The 24624-nt window shown below is 44.3% G+C and overlaps 1 protein-coding gene across 2 annotated transcripts in view; it reads left to right on the forward strand.

Moving 5' to 3' along the window:
- Positions 1-24624, forward strand: part of ACSS3 (acyl-CoA synthetase short chain family member 3) — a 120125-nt gene that overhangs the window by 20911 nt on the left and 74590 nt on the right. For both annotated transcript variants that reach the window (XM_053255059.1, XM_053255060.1), the window contains exon 3: positions 22526-22714. In XM_053255059.1, the coding sequence (XP_053111034.1) occupies positions 22526-22714 (189 nt within the window). The remainder of the gene's footprint in view (positions 1-22525; positions 22715-24624) is intronic.

Here is a 24624-nt window from a genome sequence, read left to right on the forward strand (position 1 = left end):
CTATTTTCTTATCATCTGGCATCATAGTCTGTGTAATTAAGAAAATTGATCCGATCTTCTCCCTCTTCAGTGTAATTGTTTAGTAAGGGTGGCTATGCAAACTATGACTGCAGCAAATTAACAAATGAAGGGCCTACTAAGAGATAACTTTTAGTTCACTTCCTCAGCCTGCAGTCATTCCGTGTTTGCCATGTTTTGAATATCGTGGTAATGAATTAATATCAAATCATTGAGATTCTGTTGTCACTAGCAAACAATTAATCCAGGATGCTTCGCACTCTCCCCACCCCAAATTGTGAGCCATTTTGGGGACAGGAAGCTATTTTCTTAATTTTTTTGCTACGTACACCATTTTGAGAACTTTTTTGGGGGGGTTAAAAAGTGGTATATAAATATTTTTTAATTATAACAATAAGGCATAAGGGGGGGGGACCCACAGACCAGCTTAAAACTAGCAAACAATTAATCTAGTATTTGTTGATTTCAGCTGCCACAAACAGCCACCACATGGTAAACTAAAAGAGCCAGCATGATGTAGTGGTTAGAGTGCTGGACTAGGACTGGAGAGACCCGAGTTCAAATCCCCATTCAGCCATACTTGCTGGGTGACTCTGGGCCAGTCATTTCTCTCTCAGCCTAACCTAGTTCACAAGGTTGTTGTGAGGAGAAACTTAAATATGTAGTACACTGCTCTGGGCTCCTTGGAGAAAGAGCGGGATATAAAATGTTTTTTTTTTTTTTAAGGCAGAAAGAAAAAGAAAAAACCTGATCAGTTTTGCTAAAGCATGAACCCAGGATCCCCCTGCCCCCCCCCCCGGCTTGGAAGTCACAGGGGGAAAAAGTTTTACAACCAAACCAGACCACAAACAGAGTGGCTTCCAAGGTGGGGAAGAAGGGAGGAGGAAAGTCTCTCTCTCTCTCTCTCTCTCTCTCTCTCTCTCTCTCTCTCTCTCTCTCTCTCACACACACACACACACCCCTGATTCTTTTTTACTTTCCCCTTTCCATTGAGGGGAAGAAGCCAGCAGTCAACCCTGGTTCTCCCTCCCATCTGGCTCACTGTGGTTCTCTTGTGCTCCAACCAGGGGTGTAGTGGAGGAGGGATGCGCAAGGAGGGACGGAGCACCAGTACTTCTTGGCTTCTCCGGCTGTTTGGGTGGGCATGGCCATGGGGGCTATCATGGAGAGCGCCTGCACTTATGAATTTGTAACTGCATCACTGGCTCCAACTGCCTTCAAGTTCTGAGCAGGGAGGATCACTTGACTGGGTCTAATGGAGGAGGGCCAATAGACTGCTACAACTTTGAGGCTGCAGCAGGAAGGTTTTATTTTAACTTTTTCTGTTTCTCTCTCTGCCCTAAGTCAGGGAGGTGGGAGGGGAAGAGAGTTGTCGCCCAGCCGGCCCTTCCCCCCCGACCCCTTCCAGTTGTACGCCTCTGTCTCTAACTACTGTTTGCCAATCATACCAAAGCTTAGTAGAAAACCATGGATTGATTGCAGATAACATTTTTAAATTTTATTTCAGACATAATACTGAACCATAAGCAATGAGGTGACCAAACTATTTAGGGTAGTGAAATACAAAACACATTGCGAGGAGCTCCAAAAAGATCTCTCCAAACTCGCGGAATGGGCAACAAAATGGCAAATGAGGTTGAATATAAGCAAGTGTAAAGTGAAGCACACATTGGGGCAAAAAACCCTCAACTTCACATATGTGCTGATGGAGTGTGAGCTATCGGTGACTGACCAGGAGAGGGATCTGGAGGGTGTGGTGGACAGCTCATTGAAAGTGTTGACTTAAGATGCGGTAGCTCTGAAGAAGGCAAATTCCATGCTCGGAACTTTATTTTCAGGTATTTGCCTCCATCTGCATGCTCATGGGGTACTCAGCTGCAGCACTGTGAGGCCTGGGATCCATATATTATTCCTGCTTGCTAATTTAGTTTTGAGTAATTCCCCATTTTAGCTTCAAAGCATAACTACACTTATGTGTAGGTCTGAGCAAATGTGATAACAGTTTTGCTATAGCACCTTCCTAACTTAAAAAGTGCTAGTCAGTTCACAGTTGCATAATACCTTCTTCGGTAAAACCTAAATTATTAAGTATACATGAACATTGCATACAGCTCAGAATACTATACAGTGGAATGAAAACAATATTTTATAATGAATATCAGCACAATTCCAAAGATGAGTGTAATCTGAAACTGCAATTCTATAAACTTATTATGACATATAAATAATTCAGATATATCATTCCTCTTCACTTAACTATGTTGGGTCAAAGGTTTACTCTAACCAATCAGTACAGAGGTCCAGAACACATTTATATAGTAAGTAAATGAGAAATGTGGTTGATTTATTTTAAAGCTTCTTTACAGCATTCTTTGTCAAAGTAGCCCCTGGGAAATATAATGAAGGAAAACAATAGAAAGGTTTCAAAAATATTAATAATTGCAATCAAAACAAAGTAAAAAAAACATCCAAAAACTGGCAGCTTAAAAAGAAACCAGGGTGAACTGCCTATAGCCAGCATGAAATATTATCCTAAAAAGCCAGTCTTTAACTAGCTATTAGGAGTGTGGTTTGAGCCCTGATTGGGAGTGGGAGCTTTAAGAGGAGAGTAGGTCCTTATCTACTCTCCACTGCCCCATGCAGCTTCTTGCTGGCACTTGGCCCAAGTACCCTTGCATGACGCCAGCACGCACATGGTGTGGCTGACCAAGCAATTGGCACATGAACGGACACCATGTATGCTCTCGTACTGGGTGGGAGGGAAGAAAAGAAAATATCTCCACTTTCTCCACATCATGCATAATTTTGTAGACTTCCATTATATGTCCCCTTAGTTGTCTTTTTCTAAACTAAAAAGCCCCAGGTTTTGTAGCCTTGCCTCATAAGTAAGGTGCTGCAGGCCCCTGATCATCTGGGTTGCACTCTTCTGCACCTTTTCTAGTTCTATAATGTCCCTTTTAAGATATGGTGGTCAGAACTGCTCCAGATGTTTCTAGTGAGATCCGGGAGGAACCCCAGGAGGAAGATCCTGCAGTGTCCTTTTGGAACCCATAGGGAGGGAAGACTCAGAGCGTTATCTGTAGGGCCTGAGGAAGACTTTAATTTGGAAGAACCCGGGTCGGACGAAAGCACCAACCTGATTGATGAGCTCAAACAGTATCAATCCCAAGACCCCAACGCTTTCGCTCTGCTGCCAACAGAGTGAAGAATTTCACTTGGTCTGTAGATGGTCTCCAAATTGAGCAAGTGAAACGTATCAAATATCTCGGAGTGGTTTTTCAGTACAATGGTAGGAAATCTGCATATGTCAGACTGGTCTCTGACATGGCACAAAGAAGTGCAACAGCTATACTGTGGTTCCACTGTACTCAGGGCGGTGGTTATACCCCTGCCGCTTTTAAACTATATCTAGCCAAATCTATGACACAACTTCTATATGGTGCCCAATTAGGCCCCTATACCAATTTTGTTATTCTAGAAAGGATTCAATCAGGCTTCCTGGGAGCTCTTTTTTCTGCACCGAGGTGCACTGCCAATGTGGTGATCCGCCAAGAGGCTGGCTTATTTAAGGTAGAAACTAGGGCTTGGCTGTTAATCATTTATTATTGGCTGACATTTCATCTTCAACCAGTAGGACTTATACCCAAATTTTTATCAGTCATGCCTCAGCCGCCTTGGTGTTTGAAGATAGTCAATAAACTTCTTTTCCTTGGATTAGCTCCAGACTCTTTACTTGAAATGGGCCTTGTGAGAGCAAAAAACATGGTCCGTCAGCCACTGGAGGATATTGAGTTGCAGAATGAGGTGGCTTGTCAGCCTCCATTCTATGGATCATTAAAGATCAGGTTGGGTTTTTCTTCTGCACCATATTTGACATCTGTTACTTTTTCTAAATTCTGCTGTGCCTTTTCGAGAGCCCATTTTAATGCCTTCCCCTCAGCTTTGCCTACTGGGAGGTTTCAACATCTACCCATGGAGGCTCGGCTTTGTGCTTGCAGCTCTGGTGAAATTGAAACTATTTCTCATATTTTACTGTACTGTAGTTTTTATTGGGATGTTAGGCACTGTTTGATTCTACCCTCACTTATTGACCAGATTCCCTGGACATTCTGATGATTTTCTAGTTAAATTTTTACTTGCGGATAATGATTCTTTTATTTCTTATACCATGGCAAAATTTTGTTATATAGCCATCAGGTGTGCAGCTCCTTGACTGATTGAAAGGGGAGCTCGGACTGTTCATGAGACTACTGCGATGATGATTTGGTAGCGCTCTAACTGCCATTGTGATATTGTTTGTTTGTCTGATATTTGTTTTTTGCTATTGTAACCTTTGTAATTTCTGGTTTTACTTTTGGTCAACGACCGTAAATAAACAACTGAACTGAACTGAACTGAACTGAACTGAACTTCGCTCTACTACAACAAAAGGAGGATCTGAATCTCCTGAATCTCCACTCCTTTGTGCTCCAACTTTGGCATGATGCCAAACCATCTGGTTGTTTCAAAATGTTTCTGGTGTCTGTGAGTACAAGGAGATGTGTTCAGATACTTTCTTTGTGCCCTGAGTGCCAGAGGGCTAAGGACGTAAGCCCACGGGACTTCTACATCTGCTACCCACACCCCTGGATGCCTGAAAAATGGTCTCGCTAGACTTTATAACTGACTTGTCTATCTCAGAAGGCAAGATTACCACCCTAGTCTTTGTGAACCATTTTACAAAGATGGTACATTTCATGTCCTGCCAAGACCTTCCCGCCATCTGAGAAACAGCCCACCTATTCTACCACCACTTGTTTTGTCTCCATGGTCTGCCACGGCACTTGGTCTGGGATGGAAGGAACACTTCACCGCATGATTCTGGCATGCTCTGCAGGAACTGCTAGGGGTCTAGGTCCATCTGTTGACTTTCGACCATCCCCAATCAGATGGACTGGTGAAACGAACCACCACCAGCGTGGAGCAGTACCTCTGATGCTACACCTCCTACCAACAAGATAACTGGGTGTTTCTTCTGCCATCGGCCAAGTTTGCCTGCAACAATGCAGTTCACGCCTCTACCATTCAGACAGCTAGCTATGGTAACCACCCCCGGTTCTTACTTCCTATCTGAGCTTCCTCTCAAGTGCCAGCAGAAGAGGTCATGCTAACTGAACTTCAGGCTGTCCATGTTGTGTTACATGACCATTTAAACTATGCCAAACGTGCATATAAGGCATTCATTGACCAATCCCAACAGGAAGGACCTATGGATAGATGACAAAGTATAGTTGTGCAGAAGCTGCCTGTCCTGAAAACTGGACACCTCTTTCATTGACCCTTATTGCCTCCAGAAACAAATAAACTCAGTAACCTTTCAGTTGGACTAGCCTGCATCTCTAGCGATCCGTCTTGTCATCCACATAACCTTGTTAAGTTTATGTGGGAGATACATAACTCCCCTGCTAACTTGGCAAAGAGGCACCTCTTTAACATGGTGAGTCTCTTTATTTAGCAGGGGGAGAGTAACTGGCCCTATCCACCCTGCATAGTACCTCTAGTGACTGTTGCTGGTGTCTATCTTATGGATGTTTTTAGATTGTGAGCTCTTTGGGGACAGGGATTCATCTTATTTATTTATTATTTATCTCTGTAAACTGCTTTGGAAACATTTGTTGAAAAGTGGTATATAAATATTTGTTCTTGTTGGTCCCTGATGTTTTGGCTCACCCCTCACATTCCCAAGAACCTCTGTCTCCAGTGATAGAGGTTAATGGAGAGCCCAAGTGTGAGGTGGCTTGGGTCCATTGGGGAATCCTTCAGTACTTAATTGACTGGGTAGGATATGGACCAGATGAATTCTGATTTAAGCCTGTCTCTGCCATCCACACTCAATGGTTGGTGCGAGCCTTCCATCACCAATACTCAGGAAAACTGGGCCTGGTCACTTGGGGAAGACCAACCCCTTGTAGGGAGGGATGGTGTCAGGATCCACCCTGGGCTGCCTCCAGGAGACTCCTTGGCAGAGGAGTCAGACCCTGATGAGAGCTGGGAGGAACCCCAGGAGGAGGAAGAGGAGATGGTCCTTGGGGAACCCCTAAGGAGGGAAGACCCAGAGTGGGCTCAGGAAGACCTCCAGCCCCAGGAGGACTTTAGCCTGGAAGAACCTGGCTTGGATGAATCCCCCATGGAGACCACCAAGGAGGACCCTGTCTTGACCAAAGTCAAAACCCTGGCTCTGGAAGACTCTTCAAGCACCCTAGTCAAGGTCCCCCAAGGTATCAACTGCTAGGACTCTGGGCCATCCACCTCCTGGGTCTGCCCACTTCTTCTGGACCCCAGGAGGGACCCTGAGGTGACCTGGCTAGCTACTGAGAGCACCGACGCTGAAGGGCCTGGGTTGAGTTTCAGGAATGATGGAAGAGCATTTGTCTGGCTGCATGGCAGGCTTACCAAGAAAATGCCTCTTCGGGAGTAAGGGGGCTACTTGGAAGGAGACAGAAGACAGGTTCTAGCTGTTGAGACTAACAAGCCCCCACCCTGTGATCAGCCACAACTCTTTTAAGCCTTCCTGAGTTCACAGAGGGTTGCTGGAACATCAGCGCTGCCTGTTAAGGAATCTAGCCCTCCTGTTTCTAGCTCCCAGACCCCAGCTTCTTGTACGCTCACTGGCGAGCTCTGCAGAGTTCCCTAGGGATGCACATGAACCTGTTTGGAGGCCCTTTTACAGGCTTCTGAACAGGTTTAAAAGACCGGCGGTTTGGCCGGTTTGAAGGGGGCGCGTACCTTGAAACCGGGAGAGGGTGCTCTTGTCCCTCGTGCCGTGTTTCCCTCATGGGTACTGTACATTAAAACAGTTTGGTGGGGCGGCAGCGTATCTCCCTGCTGCCCCGTTGCCTTGTCGGATCGGAAGTACCTGATGCATGTGTGCACGTTGGGTGCATACCAGTGCACGTCACACGTGCACCCAACATATGCGCGAGTGAGCGCAATGTGCATGTTTCTGACGTGCCCACATGTGCCGAGTACTTCCAGACACTAGTAGTCCAGTGAGGCAACGGGGTGGCAGGGAGGTACGCTGCTGCCCTGTCTGACCCTTTTAAAGTGCAGCGCTGGAGGGGGAAACGCAGCGGGAGGGGTAAGAGCACTCTCCCATGCCTTTAAAGGTATCTCACTCCACCCTTGAGCTGCCCCCCCTGCCCATTTCTGGACAATAGAGTTGTAGAGTAGGCTGGGATTCCTCTGCCTCCAATTGGCCAATTCACCTGTGCCTAAGTGGTGAAGAGGAGTGTGTGTGCATATATGTGGTGCCCTGGAACCCCCCTCCCCCTCCCCCACTCACGGCATGTCATTTTCTGTCTTTTTATATTTTACCACTGCTCTTATGCAACAGCAACTGCAAGGTGCTCTGGTGTACTGACATACTTCCACAAAAGCAACAAGAAATTGTGTTTTTAAAAATTCCAAACTGCAAAAAGGAAAGAAGCTTCCCACTCTCCTTCCCCCACCTCCCAGATGCCAGGAACTATTCTTACTTTCTTATTAAAGGAACCAGAGCTGGGCATAGTTCTCTTGTGGGGGTATTCTAGTGTGCTTGTGCAAAACAGCCTGAAATCTGTTTGTGTGTGTGTATACATGTATGCGGGTATCCATACAGATTGCCGCTATACTGAAAACAGGCATATAATCCCATGTGCCCCCACTACAGAGCAAAAGCTGCTATGGATTTTATTTGTTATATTTGTGCAGCACCCCAAACTTACATCTATGGGCAGTTTACAACATAAAACTAATTAAAACAAAAATTAGAACATTAAGATAATTTAAAACCACTAGTTAAAAAGCTTGGGTGACGGCTCTTTAGAGACTTTTAAAAAGTTATCAGAGATGAAACAGCTCTTATTTCAGCAGGGAGCTCATTCCAGAGTTTTGGAACAGCAACAGGGAAGGCCCATTCCTGAATAGCTACCAGTGGAGTTGCTACCCTGAGTAGCTACCAGCAACTGCAGGCAGACCTCTCTAGATGTTCTCAGTGAGCAATGGGGCTCATAGTGAAGAAGACGTTCCCTTAAATACCCTGAACCTAACTGTTTAGGGCTTTAAAGGTTATAACCAAGACCTTATATTTTGCCTGGAAACATTTTAGTTGCTGCTGTATTCTTTTAATATAGGGGTAATATGGTCTTTTTGAGATGACCCAGAGACCAACCTGGCTGCTGCGTTCTATACCAATTGCAGTTTCCTGGTTATGTACAAAGGCAGCCCTACATAGAGCACATTGCAGTAGTCAAGTCTGGAAATTACCAGTATATGTACTACTGTTTTGAGGTCATTATCTCAAGAAGTAGATGCAGCTGGTGTATTGGCCATAGCTGATAGAAAACACCTCTGGCCACTGCCTCAAAGTGATACACCAGGGAGAGAGGTTTGGATCCAGAAGCACTCCCAGACAACATACCTGTACTTTCTAGGGGGAGTGTGACCTCATCCACAACTGGCAGATCAGAATTGCCTCCTGGGTTCCTGGGTTTATGTGCAGAATTGCACATAAGTAAAGTTGCACCATTGAGTCAGTGTTGATTCCTGGTGACCACAGAGCCATGTGATTTTCTTTGGTAGAATACAGGAGGGGTTTGCCATTGCTATCTTCCGCGCAGTATGAGATTATGCCTTCAGCATCTTCCTGTATCACTGCTGCCCGATATAGGAGTTAACATACCAGCGGGTATTTGAACTGGCAACCTCTTGCTTGTTAGGCAAGTTATTTCCCCACTGTGCCATTAGGTGGCTCTGTCTTATTTGGATTTAGTCTCAGTTTGCTATCCCTTATCCAGCTCATCACTGCCTCCAGGCAGGCATTTAGGGAGGTTATGCCTTTTCCTGATGACTCTGTCATGAAGAAATAGATTTGGGTGTCATCAGCATACTGATAACACCCTGCATGTAATCTCCTGATTATATCTTCCAGTACTTTCATATAGATGTTAAAGTGCATTGAGAAGAGTACACAGAGCCCTGGGGGATGTCATATAAAAGTTCATGTTTTGAACAACAACAGTTTCTAAGCGACACCATCTGGAATCTGCCTGAGAGTTAGGAGCAAAGCACTGCCTCCCACTCCCAACCCTCTTGAACAGTCCAGAAGGATACTATGCTCGATAGTACTGAAAGCCACCAAGATCAGGCAGATCTTCCAACCCATGCTTGGAAATGTCACGGATTGGACCTGGGGATATTATGCATTTGAAAGATGTGCTCTACGACTGAGCTCCATCCGCATCCCCCAATAAGCAGAATTTATATTTCATAAATACTACAATTCTGATATCAAACAAGAGCTTTTACTAAGGCAGGTAGGATGCAGGCCTATAGATTGGGGTATAGGCCTTTAAGCCTGAAATCAATATTTTTTTCTGCTTCAATACTCTGCATTTTGAGAAGAGATTGAAGATAAAATGATTCACTATACACAATAGCACATAAAAAATTAAAAGTTGCAAAAACAGCCACGTTTCAATGTAAGTTTCTTTAAAACTTTATTTAAAATTTGTTCCATGACATTGCACACAGGTGCTTGTGGAATTGGGTCTGCTGTGAAGACTTGCAAAATGAACACCCAAGTTCTGCTGGTGACCTCTGCCCCTTTGCCTCTTCTAAGCAGATGATGTAGGAAGCTGCCTTTATTGAGCCAGGCCTACTCCATCTAGCTTAATATTGTCACAGTTTCAACCTCCACTGAGGTTTCTGTCCAGCTTAAATTGCCCTTCTTTCCTCACAGGCCATCTCCTTAATGAATAATGACAACGATCATATCTGCAAAATCAGCACCAGTCTTGAACCAGTTCCCTCCGCCCCTGCCGCCAAGATAAATATGCTCCAACAGATCCTTCCTGAGTGTGAAAACTGCATAGGAAGTGAAAGCTGCATAGGAATAAAGAATTCACATAATTAGGTTGGAGTTAGGAAGTGGTTATTGCAAAGTGGCTCCCAGATTTTCACAGCAAAAGTGCCATCTTTGCATTATACACAACTCCATTAGCACCTTGCTTCTCACTGTCTGCATCTTGATCCCAAAGGGGAGACTGAAAAAACTTAATCAGTAATTAATCAGTATGTCTGTTTTAAAAATCCTGTGGTGGAAATAGAGTATGATGGAAATAAACACTCTTAATTTGCCCTCTTCATTCTTTACATATGTTTGCTAAAACTTGTGGTTGGCTCAGTTTCCAGAAAATGTCTTAATGAACCATGGGTTACACTGATCTGATTAACTGCATTGATGACTACTGCATTTATTGAAATTGATTTTCTTTGTATTTTGATATCAATCTTTCCAAACTTATTTGTTGGGTAGTAAAACAAATGTAGCATTTATGAAATATAAATTCTGTCATTTGTGTAGTCTTTATTTCCAACTAGTATTCCTGACAAAGATCACAATTTTACCCCCACAAGGAAGTAAAAGGTGGGTAGAAAAATACACTTCCTAGTGGCTTCGGGGTATTTACTGTATTTTTAAAACTGGGTTTTCCCTTTGTCTTGGGGGCAATGCCAGGAGGTGCCTCTAAGAATCAGAAGCTGGAACAGCTTGATTAGCCAGCTATTCCAAACAGTATGATGAAAAAAAGAAGTTACAGGCAGGGGAGGAGGGGCTGAAGGAAGCTTCCTGGTTGGGAGGAGTGGCTGGTTGCCAATAAATCTGACCTTTTGTTGGCTTGCTTGTTTTTGTTTATTTGGAGGGAGAGGGCCCAGCTGCCCCTGTCGTTGAGGAGAGTGGAAAGGAGAATGCCTGCTTGCCTTTACTACTCAGTTTTTGCTGTTGGTTACTGCCTAGATGCAAGCTGGAGGAGGAAAGGAGGGAGAAATCCTGCCTCAGGAATATCGGTCACTCGCTGCAGGGAGGGAAGGTAGAAAGGAAGCTTGCCTAGGAGAGGAATACTGGCCACTGATTGGCCAGTAGTGTGGTGTAGTGGTTAGAGTCTTGGACTAGGACCAGGAAGACCCGAGTTCAAATCCCCATTCAGCCATGAGACTTGCTGGGTGACTCTGGGCCAGTCACCTATCTCTCAGCCTAACCTACCTCACAGGGTTGTTGTGAGGATAAACATAAGCATGTACTGGGCTCCTTGGAGGAAGAGCGGGGTATAAATGAAATAAATAAATATTTAGTTAGTTAACTAACGCTCTTCCTCCAAGGGGAGGGAGGAAGCCTCTCTTGTAGAGGAATAGTTACCATTTAATTTACTGTCCAAATAGCTGGCCCACTTTAAGTGGCACAGTGGGGAAATGCTTGACTAACAAGCAGAAGGTTGCCGGTTCAAATCTCTGCTGGTACTATATCAGGCAGCAGCAATATAGGAAGATGCTGAAAGGCATCATCTCATATTGCATGGGAGGAGGCAATGGTAAACCTCTCCTGTACTCCACCAAAGAAAACCACAGGGCTCTGTGGGCGCCAGGAGTCTAAATTGACTTGATGGCACACTTTACCTTTACCAAAATAGCTGAGGGAGGGTTGGAAGGAAGCCTGCCTCATAGAGAAATACTGGCCCTGATTGGCCAGAAGCTGGCCACATACGTGACAAGACAATAAGCAACAAAGCTGAATCCTGCACTTGTGCCATGTGCCTGAATGAGCTATGTAGAGATATATGTATGCTGTAAAGAGATAAATGTATGTATGCTCTAAAGAAAACATACACTGAGTGATTCTGTAACAACTGTGAATCATTACTACCTTGTTGAAAGCTTTTAGGGACCATAAAGGTTCAGGCAGAACGTTGTTCTTCTGTACTTTTGATATCCATTGTACTTTTGATAACCTAAGGAGAATTGCAGTTTGCAAATACAGGCCTCAATTTTCTCTGAATGCTGATCATTACATGACAATATGAAATGCTAGGAGAGTGTTTATACTCTCATTCTCTTGACAGATGGCTGAGGATTCTTGGTTTCTTGAAGCAAGACATACCCACTACGCTAGTATTAATAAATAAAATCTGCTCTTGCTGGAGGCTAAATGACCCCCCCCCCCAATAAATAAATAAATAAATAAAAATTTAAGCACTGGGTCAGATATTTCTTGGCAGGAGCTGTAGTAAATAAGGACCATGGATTTTTCTGGTGTGGTGTCTGTCTTTTAGCTTGATACAAATTGAGGTTTTGTAAGGGGCGTGTGTGTGTGTGTGTGTGTGTGTGTGAGAGAGAGAGAGAGAGAGAGAGAGAGAGACTTTTCTGCAGGAGTGGAGTTTATCTAGTCTGGTATGTTTAAAATCCAACCCCCCCCCCGCCCGCCTCTCCATTCTGGGATAATGGGTTAATTTTCTGCTGCAGTTCAACTGGTCTGGTTTAGAAAGTCCCCACCTCCATCCCCATGTTGCAGTTCACCTGGGGATTGATGCCAATTCCTGACACACTGCTATCCACTCTGGGATAGTGCTGACTCATACCTCACTAGATCCCTGTTGAAAGTGGAGAGAAAGAACTTAGAAAAAGAGCAGCCACTTGTTAGTGGAACTGCCCTGGGGTGTTTGGTCAGCACCCCAATGTTTGGTCTTTGCTGGGGAATTAGCTCTTAAAGGGGATCAGCCCGATGTCAGTTTTGTCAGTTTTAATTTGTGCAAACGTTTGGACTGAAGGAATGACTGGACTGAGACAAGGTTATAGTTTCAAAATTAAAAGAAGAATTTATTTGAGGAGGGGGTACAGAAAAGAGAATTATATGGTTAAAGCAATATTACTATCAAAATACATTTAAATGCAATGAGGCGTTTTAGCTTAGAGTTCTAATTGTGTAAGTTCCGGCGGGCAAGAGAAAGAGGCTTGCGAGAGAGAGAGAGATAGGGGAGAGCTTAGATCCAGGGGCATAGCAAGGTTGGAGTGGGCCCAGAGATGAGATTTTAAAATCCTCCCCCCCTCCCCATGACCACCTTCCTCTCCTTCTCCTGGCCCAATGTCTCTGCTAACTATCCCAACTAGTTACAAGGTGTAAATAACAGCACAGCAGAACCAACTAATATAACAGAATCAATGAAGCACTTTAATCATTGCACACATCCCAACTACAGTTACAAGGTGTACATAACAGAACCAACTATTACAACAGTATTAATGAAGAACTTTAATCATTGCACACATCCCAACTACAGTTACAAGGTGTACAAAACAGAACCAACTATTACAACAGTATCAATGAAGAACTTCAGCCATTGCACATATCCCAACTATGACATCTCACCACCACCCATATACTACGATATCTCACACCACCATCCAGAACTTAATGCAATGGCTTCTTTCGTGCTTTCAGTTCAGCAAAGTTGTCTATGATCTTTTGTATATCCACATTCTTTGCTTGTTCGTTTTCAATGGATAGCAGAGCAAGGCCACTGAGTTTTTCCTGAGACATGGAGCTCCTCAGATAGTTTTTGATAAGCTTCAGTTTTGAGAATGATCTCTCAGAAGATGCCACTGTTACAGGTAGGGTCAGGAAAAGCATATATGCAGTACAGACATCAGGGAAACTGATGCAAAGGCCACAGTTATCAATCATCAGCAGTTCAGCAACTTCCTTTGTAGTGGTGTTGTTTTTTTTTGAAATTTCTTCTTTCAATAAATTTCTTAACTGTATCAAGTGTCTTGGAAGAGAAGTTGTCAAGTCCGTATCATATTTTCTGACCAAACGTTCTCCTGCTTCAAGTAAGTCCTTATCAGTTGCTGATGTCAGTGTTGATGGGTAAAGAGCATTGAAGGTAGTAACGACTTCATGTAGGCCTTCAAAGCATTGTTTCAACTGTGAGGAAGCTATATCCCGTACACAGAGGAACACATTTACTCTAAAACTGTCCTCTGCATTTGTTAGTCTTTGATCTTCGCATAACTCATCATGAAACCTCTTCACCTTTTGCATGCGTTGCTCCTCAAACACCTGGGATATTCCCCACATTTCTGTAATTTTTGCTTCAGTTTCGCGGTAGGGATGTGCACGGAACCGTGGAGCTGCGGTCTGGCACTGGAGTGGGGGTTCCTTTAAGGGTGTGGGGAGGGTGTACTTACCCCTGCCACTGCTTTCCCCCCACCGGCACATGGTTTTTTGTAAGCATTTGGGGCGGCAAGATACCTCCCTGCCACCCCTTCCCCCTCTCGGCAGCAAAAGGCTTCAGAAAGCCTTTTGCGTGTGTGCACATTGCGTGTGCACGTCACGTCTCTGCGTCATGCACGCACACACATCACGGAGATGTAACGTGTGCACGCGCAAAAGGCTTTCTGAAGCCTTTTGCTGCCGAGAGGGGGAAGGGGCAGCAAGGAGGTATCCTGCCACCCCAAATGCTTACCAAAAAATGCGCGCCAGCGGGGGAAAAGTGGCGGGAAGGGTAAGTACACCCTCCCCCCGCCCTTAAAGGACCCCCACCCCAGCGTTCGAACCGCGAACCACCCTATGATTGGACCAGTCTGGAGGCCTGTAGACTGATCTGTGCACATCACTATTTTGCAGAAGGAGTCATACTTATTTTTGTTCTCTTGCAAATTAGTGTGAATGATTTGGAGATAGGTTGCTGCTTTGTGAGGTTGGTTTGAAACAGCATTAACAGGTTCTAAAACGTTAGAGAGCAGCACAATAAGGAAGACAAACTGGAACTGCTCCATTTTGGATTTCAGAGCTTTGGCTTCTGAGATTTCATCTTCTTGCTTAGGAAAATTATTTCAGTAAGCATTTTGAGTATATATGTGAAGCGGCATTGAAGGACTACTAGAGCCTCATGACGTGAAGACCATCTGGTTGGACAAAATTTCTTCAGTGTGGTTTTTGATTGAGATGTTAAGAGAGATAGTGTATGCCAGTATTTGAGGCTATGTGTTAAGAAGATGTAGATTCTTTCCACAACTCCAAAGAAGTTCCTTACCTCTGGAACATTGGACATAGCATCATTCAAAACAAGGTTCAAGTTGTGGGCAGCACAATGCACATAAGTTGCCTTTGGCTGTAGAGCCTGAATTCTAGCTTGCACACCACTGTAGACACCACTCATGGTTGCAGCTCCATTGTAACCTTGACCTCGCAATTGTAGGATGTCCAGTTTATTGCTTTCCAAAGATTCAAAATACTCTGTGTGAAGCCAGATGCAGACTGATCTTCTACCACCAGAAAGCCCAAGAATGTTTCATGTATTTTTATTTCAACTGGCTCATCCTTTTCGTTGGTCTCAACAGAAACGAAGCCGACTACCTGGCTGATCTGATCTGTCTTGCTAGCATCCTGTGTTGTGTCTATGATGACAGAGAAAAATGCAGCTGTGTTGGCATCCCTTATTATTCCTTCCTTGACGCTTTGTGAGATTATATTAATCAGTTCATTTTGCACAGCAGGGCTCAGGTACTTTATTTGCCGCCCTGGAATATTTAGCAGATGTTGTGATACAGGATCGTGTTTTGCAATTAAGGTGATGATGGAGAGAAAGTTGCCATGATTTCCACCTGAGCTCACATCTTCCCTGTGACCTCTAAATGCCAGGTTGGACATAGCCATGGTCAGTGTGACATTGATGATTTTATCAAGTACTTGCCTCCAGAAGTTTGCCTCTTTCCTAATCGCAGCTTCTGCTGACACTGTTTTATTCAGCTGCCAGTGATCTAGAACAGTGTTACACTCCTGATGGCCAACAGCACCTTCATGGACTTCTATCTTTCTTTTCAGATTATGCCAATCACGAACTCCTTTCACCTGTCCTGAAAAAAAAAAGCCAGCATGGTTGACAGTAGGCTTGGTCTGAAGTTGGCGAGTAGCACAGCCATTTTCGCTGCAATTTTAGACCACTTTTACTAAATCCTGAATATCCCCCCCCCCCGAAAAACGTCTGTTTGACTGGCCGAGCTGTGGAAATGGACCTGGTGGTTGGCATAGCCCATTTGAAATAATGAAGCTCTTTTCATCTGAACTAAGGGGTTCACTGAAGAGTTCTTTGTCAGTAGGAAATTTTTTGGAGATCAAATTCACATTGAATTTCTTTCACGTTCTCTTGTCTATCCTTCACATCCTCTCATTTGAATGTATGCACCTTGCTCAGTAGGTATTGACTGCTGTGCTGTCATATCTGCTGCATGTTCATTTTGTTCCTTCTCTACAGGACTTGAGCCGTGGTAGATTGCACTCACTGTTGCTGTTTCTGCTGTCTGAGTCACCTTATCTTCCTCCAATGAAGTGCCTTGGCTGGTCTTCGTGAAAAATGAAGTGATCTTTGTTAGCTTGGCCTTCTCTAACCTTGCTTTCTTCAACCCACATTTTTGAGCAGCACTCTTCTCTTTTCGTTTAAGACTGGAATGGCTGGCACTTGGAGTTTCCATTTCTAGTGTAAGTGAAATAGGAAGAATCACTAGTCCACTCCATAACTAGTGCAAGTGAAATAGGAAGAGGGCAGAGGCTCTTTTTCCTCTGGACTTCTGACCAAAGTCTAAGGCCTCCACACCCCAAGCCCCCAAGGATTTAAGTCTGATATTTCAAAATAAGTATGCTGCCTGGAAATAAATTTTTCACCGAATACACACATGCACACTTCACCATATATAGTGATATACATTGAATTGAATACTATATATTTGTGTGACTTTTAATGCCTAGAACACACTAGAAACACTAGAGGCAAGACTATTTATGCTCCTTAGCTAGATAGATGCAAAGATATCATGAACTAGATAGATGTAATTAAAACTCACTCATTTTCTTCTCGCCTTCAGCAAATTCAGCACACTGCTGTCTTCTTCTACAAGTTCAGCAGTTAGATTAACCCATAGATAAATCACTATCATGTTCCTGGAATATTATCATGTTTACAAGTGAGCTTATTAGCTACACTCTTCAAACAATTGACTCTTGAGTAAAAGCATAATCTGAAGCTCAGCTCATGAGGTAAAGAAATCTTTAATGAGGCTGAATAGTGGTAACAAAAAGCATAGTTAAATAATAGTAATGTGTAATATGATGTATATATATGACCTATGTGCCACAACAGAACATCATCCTAAATTACTTTTTAAAAGGTTTTGTGAGTTGTGGACAATGCAAGTCACCCCAGATTATGAAATGCCTGTATTGTATGTCCTTCACCCAAGTAAAAACTCTGTAACTCCGGTCATAGTTAAGTGTACAATGCCCCTTTCCCCTTCTTCCATAAACAATATCTCCTACTAGTTTTAACTTGGAAATCTGGAGGGGAGCTTCTGATTTTCATTTGTTGCATTTTCAGAAGACTTAAAGATACAAATACAATTGTTCCCCCTTCCAGTGACATTATAATTAAAATGCAAACAAAAGGCAAGAGCTTTTCAGTACATTGGAGATAAACCATCAGAGTCAAAGAGCCATCACATTCCAAAGATCATGAATATGCAACATCCATTTCTCCAGAATATGTTGGTGCATAAAAGTTCTCTTCCAAACCTTGTTAACCATAATTTTAAAGTAAAAAAAGAAAGCACTAATCATTTCATAAGCTGTGCAATTGCTATATCTTGTGGCAATATAATTTAATGCAAGGGACAGGAAGAAAATGGACAAAAAATAAAAAAGGACTTGTTTGCACAACCTTCATACAGATATTCCCTGCAAACACCCACAACACCCTGCTCTCTCACTGTTCTCCTAATACAAGGGGGAGGGGAAGGGGAGGGAAGAGGAAAAAAATATCATCCAAGATGCGATGGAGGAAAAGAAAGTCCATGATCCCATGGAGTGGGGCCCCTAGAACTCTTTAGAGCAGTCATGATAATGCTCAGCACAGTCCAATGCAATGACCAACCTACAGGAGACTCTTTTTCATTTAAGCAACACAACAGAGCCACGTTCATCATCATAATTACCACCCCCAGCCCACTTTTCTTACCCCCCCCCCACCCAGCCCCCACCCAGCCCACTGGACGCAGTTGACATTAGAAAATGAATGTCACGCTGAGCTTTAGCTACAATATGCAAAAACGGCAGCAAGATCCAAGCAACAGGAAGGGATGGCTTCTGCTTTTACTAGAGAAATGCTGGTGCTGTAAACGAAGAAGAGTCACACCAAAACTGAAAAACCTAATTTGCACTTGAATGTTCCAGTCTTTACATATGCGACCAGTCATCACTATCTGCATTTAAAAGTGCACTCAGTTTCTTCCCAAGTCCATTCTCTTCCAATTTCTTGGAAATCCTCTTTGCTGAGGGACTTTGGTAGCAATGGACCCCGTGACCAGCAAAAGAAAATACCACCCAACTTGGCTAGCCACTCCTGCCGTAAACCTTGCGTGGAGCTGCAATCACATGGGAGGGGGGCTCCTGAGAGCTACAACACATTGCTTCAGCTTCGGAGCCAAAGAGAGAGCTCGTGTCTGTCCATTCGACAGAGACTGTGGATTGCTGGGGCGACCTGCTGGAGCCGAGGCCTCAGCAAAAACTTAATGAAAGGGAGGAATGCCCCCTTGACCTGCATGGCCACCTGCCACAATGAACAAGACTTAGGCGAGGAAGAGGCTGTGTTTTTAATGAGCGCTCATGCGAGTGAGGCTCTGGGAAGAGGGCAAGAGAGAGACAGCTGCCTCTCTAGAAGCGGAGGGTCGTTTCTCCCGCTTTCTCCTGCTCTCGTCGAAGGGCTTCGCTGTCCTCCTCCATCCGTACCTTTGCTTTGCAACTGAGGTTGGGCGAAACTTCCTGGAACTTGGCGGGAGCTTATGAGCGCAAAAGCAGTCAAGGCCCCCCCATCCTGTTTTTTCCTCGCTGGATTTATTTTGCATTCAAATCACCGGGGCAACATTGGTGCAGTTTTCTGCAATGGCTTAGCTCTCTTGAGACCTTAATAAATCATACCAGTTGTCTGGGCGCAGAAGGGGTGTTTGTTGTGCAATGTGAACAAAAAAACCTCTCACTTGCGCGAGAAGAAGAGCCAGGAGGCGGCATGGTGACGGATGGACAACCAGCAGCGCCACCTCCGCAGACAGTGTGGTCATAGTCGGGGCCCAGCGGCAGCTGCTGGGGCAGCAGCACCTCACTTGGGGCTGGGGAAGGGGAAGAGGAAGAGGTGGCGTGGCGGCGGGACAACCAGCAACGCTGCCACTATGGACCACGTGGTCATGCCCGGGGCCCGGCAGCAGCATAGCAGCACTTCACTTGGGGCTGGGGAAGGGAGAGGAAGAGGCGGCACGGCGGCGGGACAACCAGCAACACCGCCGCTGCGGACCTTGCGGTCATGGCCGGGGCCTGGCAGCAACACAGCAGCACTTCACTTGGGGCTGGGGGAGAGGAAGAGGTGGCGGGGCAGCGGAGGGACAACCAGCAGCAATGCTGCTGCTGCCGCTGCGGACCACATGGTGATGGCCGGGGGTGGGGCGCAGAGGAGGAGGAGGAGAGCAGCAACACAGTGGTGCCCCCCCTTCCCACCCGAGCCTCCCCTTGTTCAAGTAGTTCAAATAGAACAAATTAAAAATCAAATTAGCATTGGGCCGACACAAAATCATATGCTCCCCACCCTCAGCCTGTTAATGCTACTACCCGCACCCCTACTGGGCGGCCGTGGTGGCAGGAATCAGCCAACTACCCGAGGAGGAGGGCTCCATATTCTTGTTCTTGTGTTGTAGTTGTCTTGTCTCTTTCCCTACTACTAGCAGGCTGGCAGCAGCAAGGCCGGGAAGGAACACACAGCAAAGAGTGGTCTTGAAAAATTGGGGATGGGGCGGAGGCTCACAGGCGCCTGCAATGATCTCTCTGTTGCTCGCCTTGCTGCCGCCTGTGTGTTCAGGGGAGCAGCTGAGGATCTTGTGCCTCTCACATGTGGCACCCAGCCAATGAGAGTGAAGGGGGAGGAGGAGGAGCCTACGCTGGGTAACAAAGCAAAAGGGTGTGGGGGAAGGAGGAGGGAGAGAGAGAAGGGTATGGCAGTGCGGTGCAAAAAAAGAACCATTTCCCCCCAGAAGTAATTTATAATGAATGAAGCCCAGGCAGCAGGCAGGTGGGGGAATCATGTGACTTGTCTCTAGGGGGCCCCTCGAGGCAGCGGGCCCCCAGACAACTGTCTCCCCTTTCCCTATTATAGTTACGCCCCTGCTTAGATATATGAAAGGGATAGATCTATCCTAGGGCCCAGTTGCAGGGCAAACATTCACCTTCACCTGATCCGGATGCCGAGACCTCAGGACACCTGGGAGAGCTGCAGAATCTTGATCCTCTGAGACAGCATGATTGGAAGCAGGTGGGTTACATGGATGAGTAGAGGGGCCAGGGGTACCCACAAGGATTGTACCTCCGTGGGGCCAGCTTCCTGTGGCAGCTAGGCAAACTGTATGGATTGGTAGTAGGACCGAACTGGGAAGTGGCATGAAAAACTGGACACCTCCAGTTGCAATGGCGGGTGCGCAGCAGATCACCCAAGCTGCTGGTGACTCCGAAGTGTGTGGTATAGATGGGATCCAAATGAGTGAGGGTAGGAGCAGGAGCACATGATGGAGTCCCTAGTAGAGCATATGACAGAGCACACTGGATCATGTAAATGGGGATACTTATCTCCCAAAACATGCCTGGGGGGCAAGTCCTTCTTGCCCTTTCCTTCTGATTAGAGGTGCTAGAATGGACCGGCATGGAATGCATTGTTGCTGATTGCTTTTGTGTGAATGACATCAGTGATTTTTTAAAAGCTCTTTTTAGCCCCAGCACCGATTCTCTCAGTTTGTGCTAGCAATCCTTTCGCTTGGATTCTTCAGTCCTCCAAAATCAATCCAGTACTTTGCATCACCCTCAGAAATGAAACAGCTAAGGAGGAGCTGTGAACTTTTGACCCCCTGTACAGCAAGGCAGTGACAACATAGAACTTAAGTACAACAGAAGAGGTTTGTGGGGCTGTGAACTTGTGACCCCCTTTATAGCCTTCTTAACATAGGGAGCAAAGTATTTACAAAATGGAAACTTGCGTACAAAAAGAAGAGCTTTTGGCCTCGTTCCTTCACTCTCTTTCCCTTACAAATGGCACATATTACTGTAAATATAAAATCCTCTGGAGAATGGTATTACTTCTTAATTTTTTCAGAAGTTAGGGGGTATATGCTACATAAAAGGTTGAAAACACTGGCATAAACCATAGTTTGCCCATCTGGATGTTACTACAAACATGGCTTGCTCACATGAGGAAGTGGTTGGGGCGATACAGGATGTCTGAGGAATAGAGGTACTGTGTGAGCCTGAGGCTCATTTCTGATCCTCCAAACCATGTTTTGGAAGATTGTCTGAATCAACCCACTGAGTTTGTGGAAGTGAACAATATGATGAATTCAGCAATTATTTCCAGAGGTTTTAAAAGGAAGATAAACAGCAAAATATGAAACAGAAAAAAATTGGATTTCAGGTAAATTGAATTGCCAATGTGAGTCTTCTATATAGAGATATAAATGTTTTTCTTTCTTGAAAATGTTTTTGAAGCAAAGTTTGCTATTTTTCAGTTCTCTGGTCCTGTAACATGTTACATCACCATGCTCTATCTACAGCTTTTCCCTGCTGACTAGAACGTAGTACAGTACAATTGGAAAAACTGAACTATTCAGATTTCAAAATTGAATATATCTAGACCAGAAAAGTACATGGCTTTACTCCTGTTTTTAGCAAAGCACTTGTGTATAAGGTTTTATTTCCTGTCCTCCCTCTCTGTGGTTGATTTCAGAATTACTGCACTACTTTCCCATTAGCTAGACTTGCTTTATTACTCAGTGTTCTCAATAACTTGGAGATAATTTCTTTGGCTGGATCTGGTATGATATGGAGTGGGAGGGTGGGGAAGCAGCTCACAAAGCCAAATAAACTGAGAAGTTCATGTGAATTTGGTAGATTTGGTATAGGACCATATTTTAGGTATAGGCTACACGTGCCTGTAAAGGTAGAAGAGCGGTTATATAAATCCTTTAATAAATGCATTAAAATTAATAATATAATTTTATTAGAGGCAGATTTTGTACAATAAGCACATATATATCTGGGATTATATTATATCCCTTTAACTTACTTTCTAAAATCAACAAACCTATGTATAGCCTGCTAAATATAATTACATGCAATACTGCACATTTTCAAGTAAAATGGAATAGCTCATCAATGAAATTTATTCAAGTATTTCTAAAATACCTTTACTGATAGCACAGAGAGTTCACTTTGGATTGTGGTTTATTTTTCACAGAATGAAAAATGAAAACTTTAATCTCCTTTTTGACCCAACTTTGCCAAAACTATCTTTTTTGGCATCTTGCTTCAATTTTGAATCCGATTGTTTAAATGATGCAAAACAATGTATGTTGAATTGACGTGCTTACAAGTTGTTTATGTCACATTTATGTAGTAGTTTCTTCTTTTAACAATGAAATCCTTTTTTGTCTTTTTTTAAAACATTGATCCTGATGCTAGTTTTTAATATGTTTTCCTTTGGGTTGATTAGGTTTTTTTAGCTGTTGTAATGAAGAAGCAATGATAGTATATGATATTGTTTCCAAATAGCTTCCAAATAACTTTAAAATGTTGTGTGCTTAGGTCTCCAAACTGGCTGGTGTGATGGCAAGCCATGGTGTGAAGAAAGGAGACTGTGTCATCATCTATATGCCCATGATCCCACAGACAATATACACGATGCTGGCGTGCGCAAGACTAGGAGCGATACATAGCCTCATTTTTGGTGGATTTGCTTCAAAAGAACTTTCTACTCGCATTGATCATGCCAGGGTAATAACGTTTTTAACAGGTTTTGAGAGGAAGGGGAAAAGATCTAATAATGGAGCCTCCCTCCAAATGAATAGGAAGGGCTTGGAGTGCACAGACATACAAGATGCTCCTTTACTATGAAAAAGATGAACGGACCAATGTGGGTAGAGCGTATTCTTCCAATCACGTGTTTAGAATCTTCCTTTCACAGATGCAGGCCTATCATTCCCCTCCCTCTATGGTTCCTAGGCTTCCTTTATTATATTTCCTACTTCAAACAGCAACTTCAGTGTTGCCCTCATAGTAAATTAGAAGCACTATGTTAAACAAAATCCTTTTGTTTAACCCAAGGATGACAGAATTCCCCTTCTCTTGACAGGGGGCCAATTCAGATGATACTGTACTTTTAAATGCATGTTTAATAATATATCTGTGGGTTTTTTTATACCCACTTGGAAAAAGATGAATGGACCAATGTGGGTAGAACATATTCTTCCAGTCACGTGTTTAGAACCTTCCTTTCACAGATGCAGGCAGGGGCGTAGCTATAATTGAACGAAAGGGTTCAAAGAACACGGGGCCCCAGCTCCTGAGGGCTCTCCTGCTCCACCGCTCCCTATTTTCTCCATTATCTCCCTCACTCTGGGGGGCCGCCAGAGAGAGGGATGAACACGGGCCCTCTCTCCCCTAGATGCAGGCCTATCATTCCCCTCCCTCTATGATTCCTAGGCTTCCTTTATTATATTTCCTACTTCAAACAGCACCTTTTCATAGATATAATTACATAAAATGATTGAGCCATGCACAGTGATCAGCTGTTGAGATATAACTGTTTTCCAAGGCAGAACTGAGAGCTTTGGTTCCTTTGTCTTCTGTGGAGACATACTTACCTGCCTGCTAGCTTGAAGTACACAAATTAAAGGTCTTGCATTTTGTAATATTTATTTACACTCATAGACTAAACAAGAAGATATATGAAATACAAGGTACAAATACAGAATACAGAATAATAAGCTTATACATAGAGTAACTTGCTTTATGCAATCTGGAAGCAATATAACAGAACCTTGCTACAGAATTGGAAACAAAGAATCCCTATCTGAAAGTAAAAAATTAACTAAATAGTCGTCGGATTGAGACACTATGGGAAGGATAAGCCATTGCCTGATCTCCTGATGTAATTTACAGTGTAGTAGGATATGGGCAGTAGTTTCTGCTTTACCTGAACCACAACTACATCGACGTTCCTCCAAGGGGAGATGATTAAATCTCCCAGATAGTAACACAGAGGGGAGAGCATTAATCCTTGCTCTCGTAAACGCTCAGTGGAATGTACTAAGGAAGATGGTGGATAAATAAGAGGCAGGAAGAAGACCCGTCCTAGTCTGGTTGAGGTCTGGAACCCACCCCCCAAATTAGATAGATGTTTTGTGTGTGTTGGTCTGGGAGTTTCATGTCAGTGAGTGAGTGAGGCCCAAGCAGCTTTATAATCGATATAAATTTCTTTAGATAGATAGCAATATATTGCGCTCCAAACTGGGAAAAGCCCTTTTATAGGAAAGGATCCTCACACAGTTTCCAAGGATCCTCACACAGTTTCCCCAGATTTCTGCTAGAGACAGAAAAGGCACTGAGGCGGTTCCCATGATCAGTGGGAGCCACCTGGGGAGGGTTAGCGGGGAGAGCGGGCTTAGCTCACATGACTGCCAGCTCCATTACGGAGCTGGCGGGGGCTGGGAGGATTGGGGGCTATGTGGTATGCTGGAGCGCGCAGGGCATGCTGTGAGAGAACCCCGAGCCAGGAGGCTGCTTTTAAGCCTCCTGGTCGGGGGTCTACTCATGAGTTGCCATGGTGTGGAGCCTCGCCTCAGCAACACATGATTTCAAAAACCAGATTTGTGGAGTACTCTCTCCACAAACCTGGTTTTAGG

Source organism: Hemicordylus capensis, chromosome 5 (assembly GCF_027244095.1).
Source record: "Hemicordylus capensis ecotype Gifberg chromosome 5, rHemCap1.1.pri, whole genome shotgun sequence".
In the NCBI taxonomy this organism is placed as follows: domain Eukaryota; kingdom Metazoa; phylum Chordata; class Lepidosauria; order Squamata; family Cordylidae; genus Hemicordylus; species Hemicordylus capensis.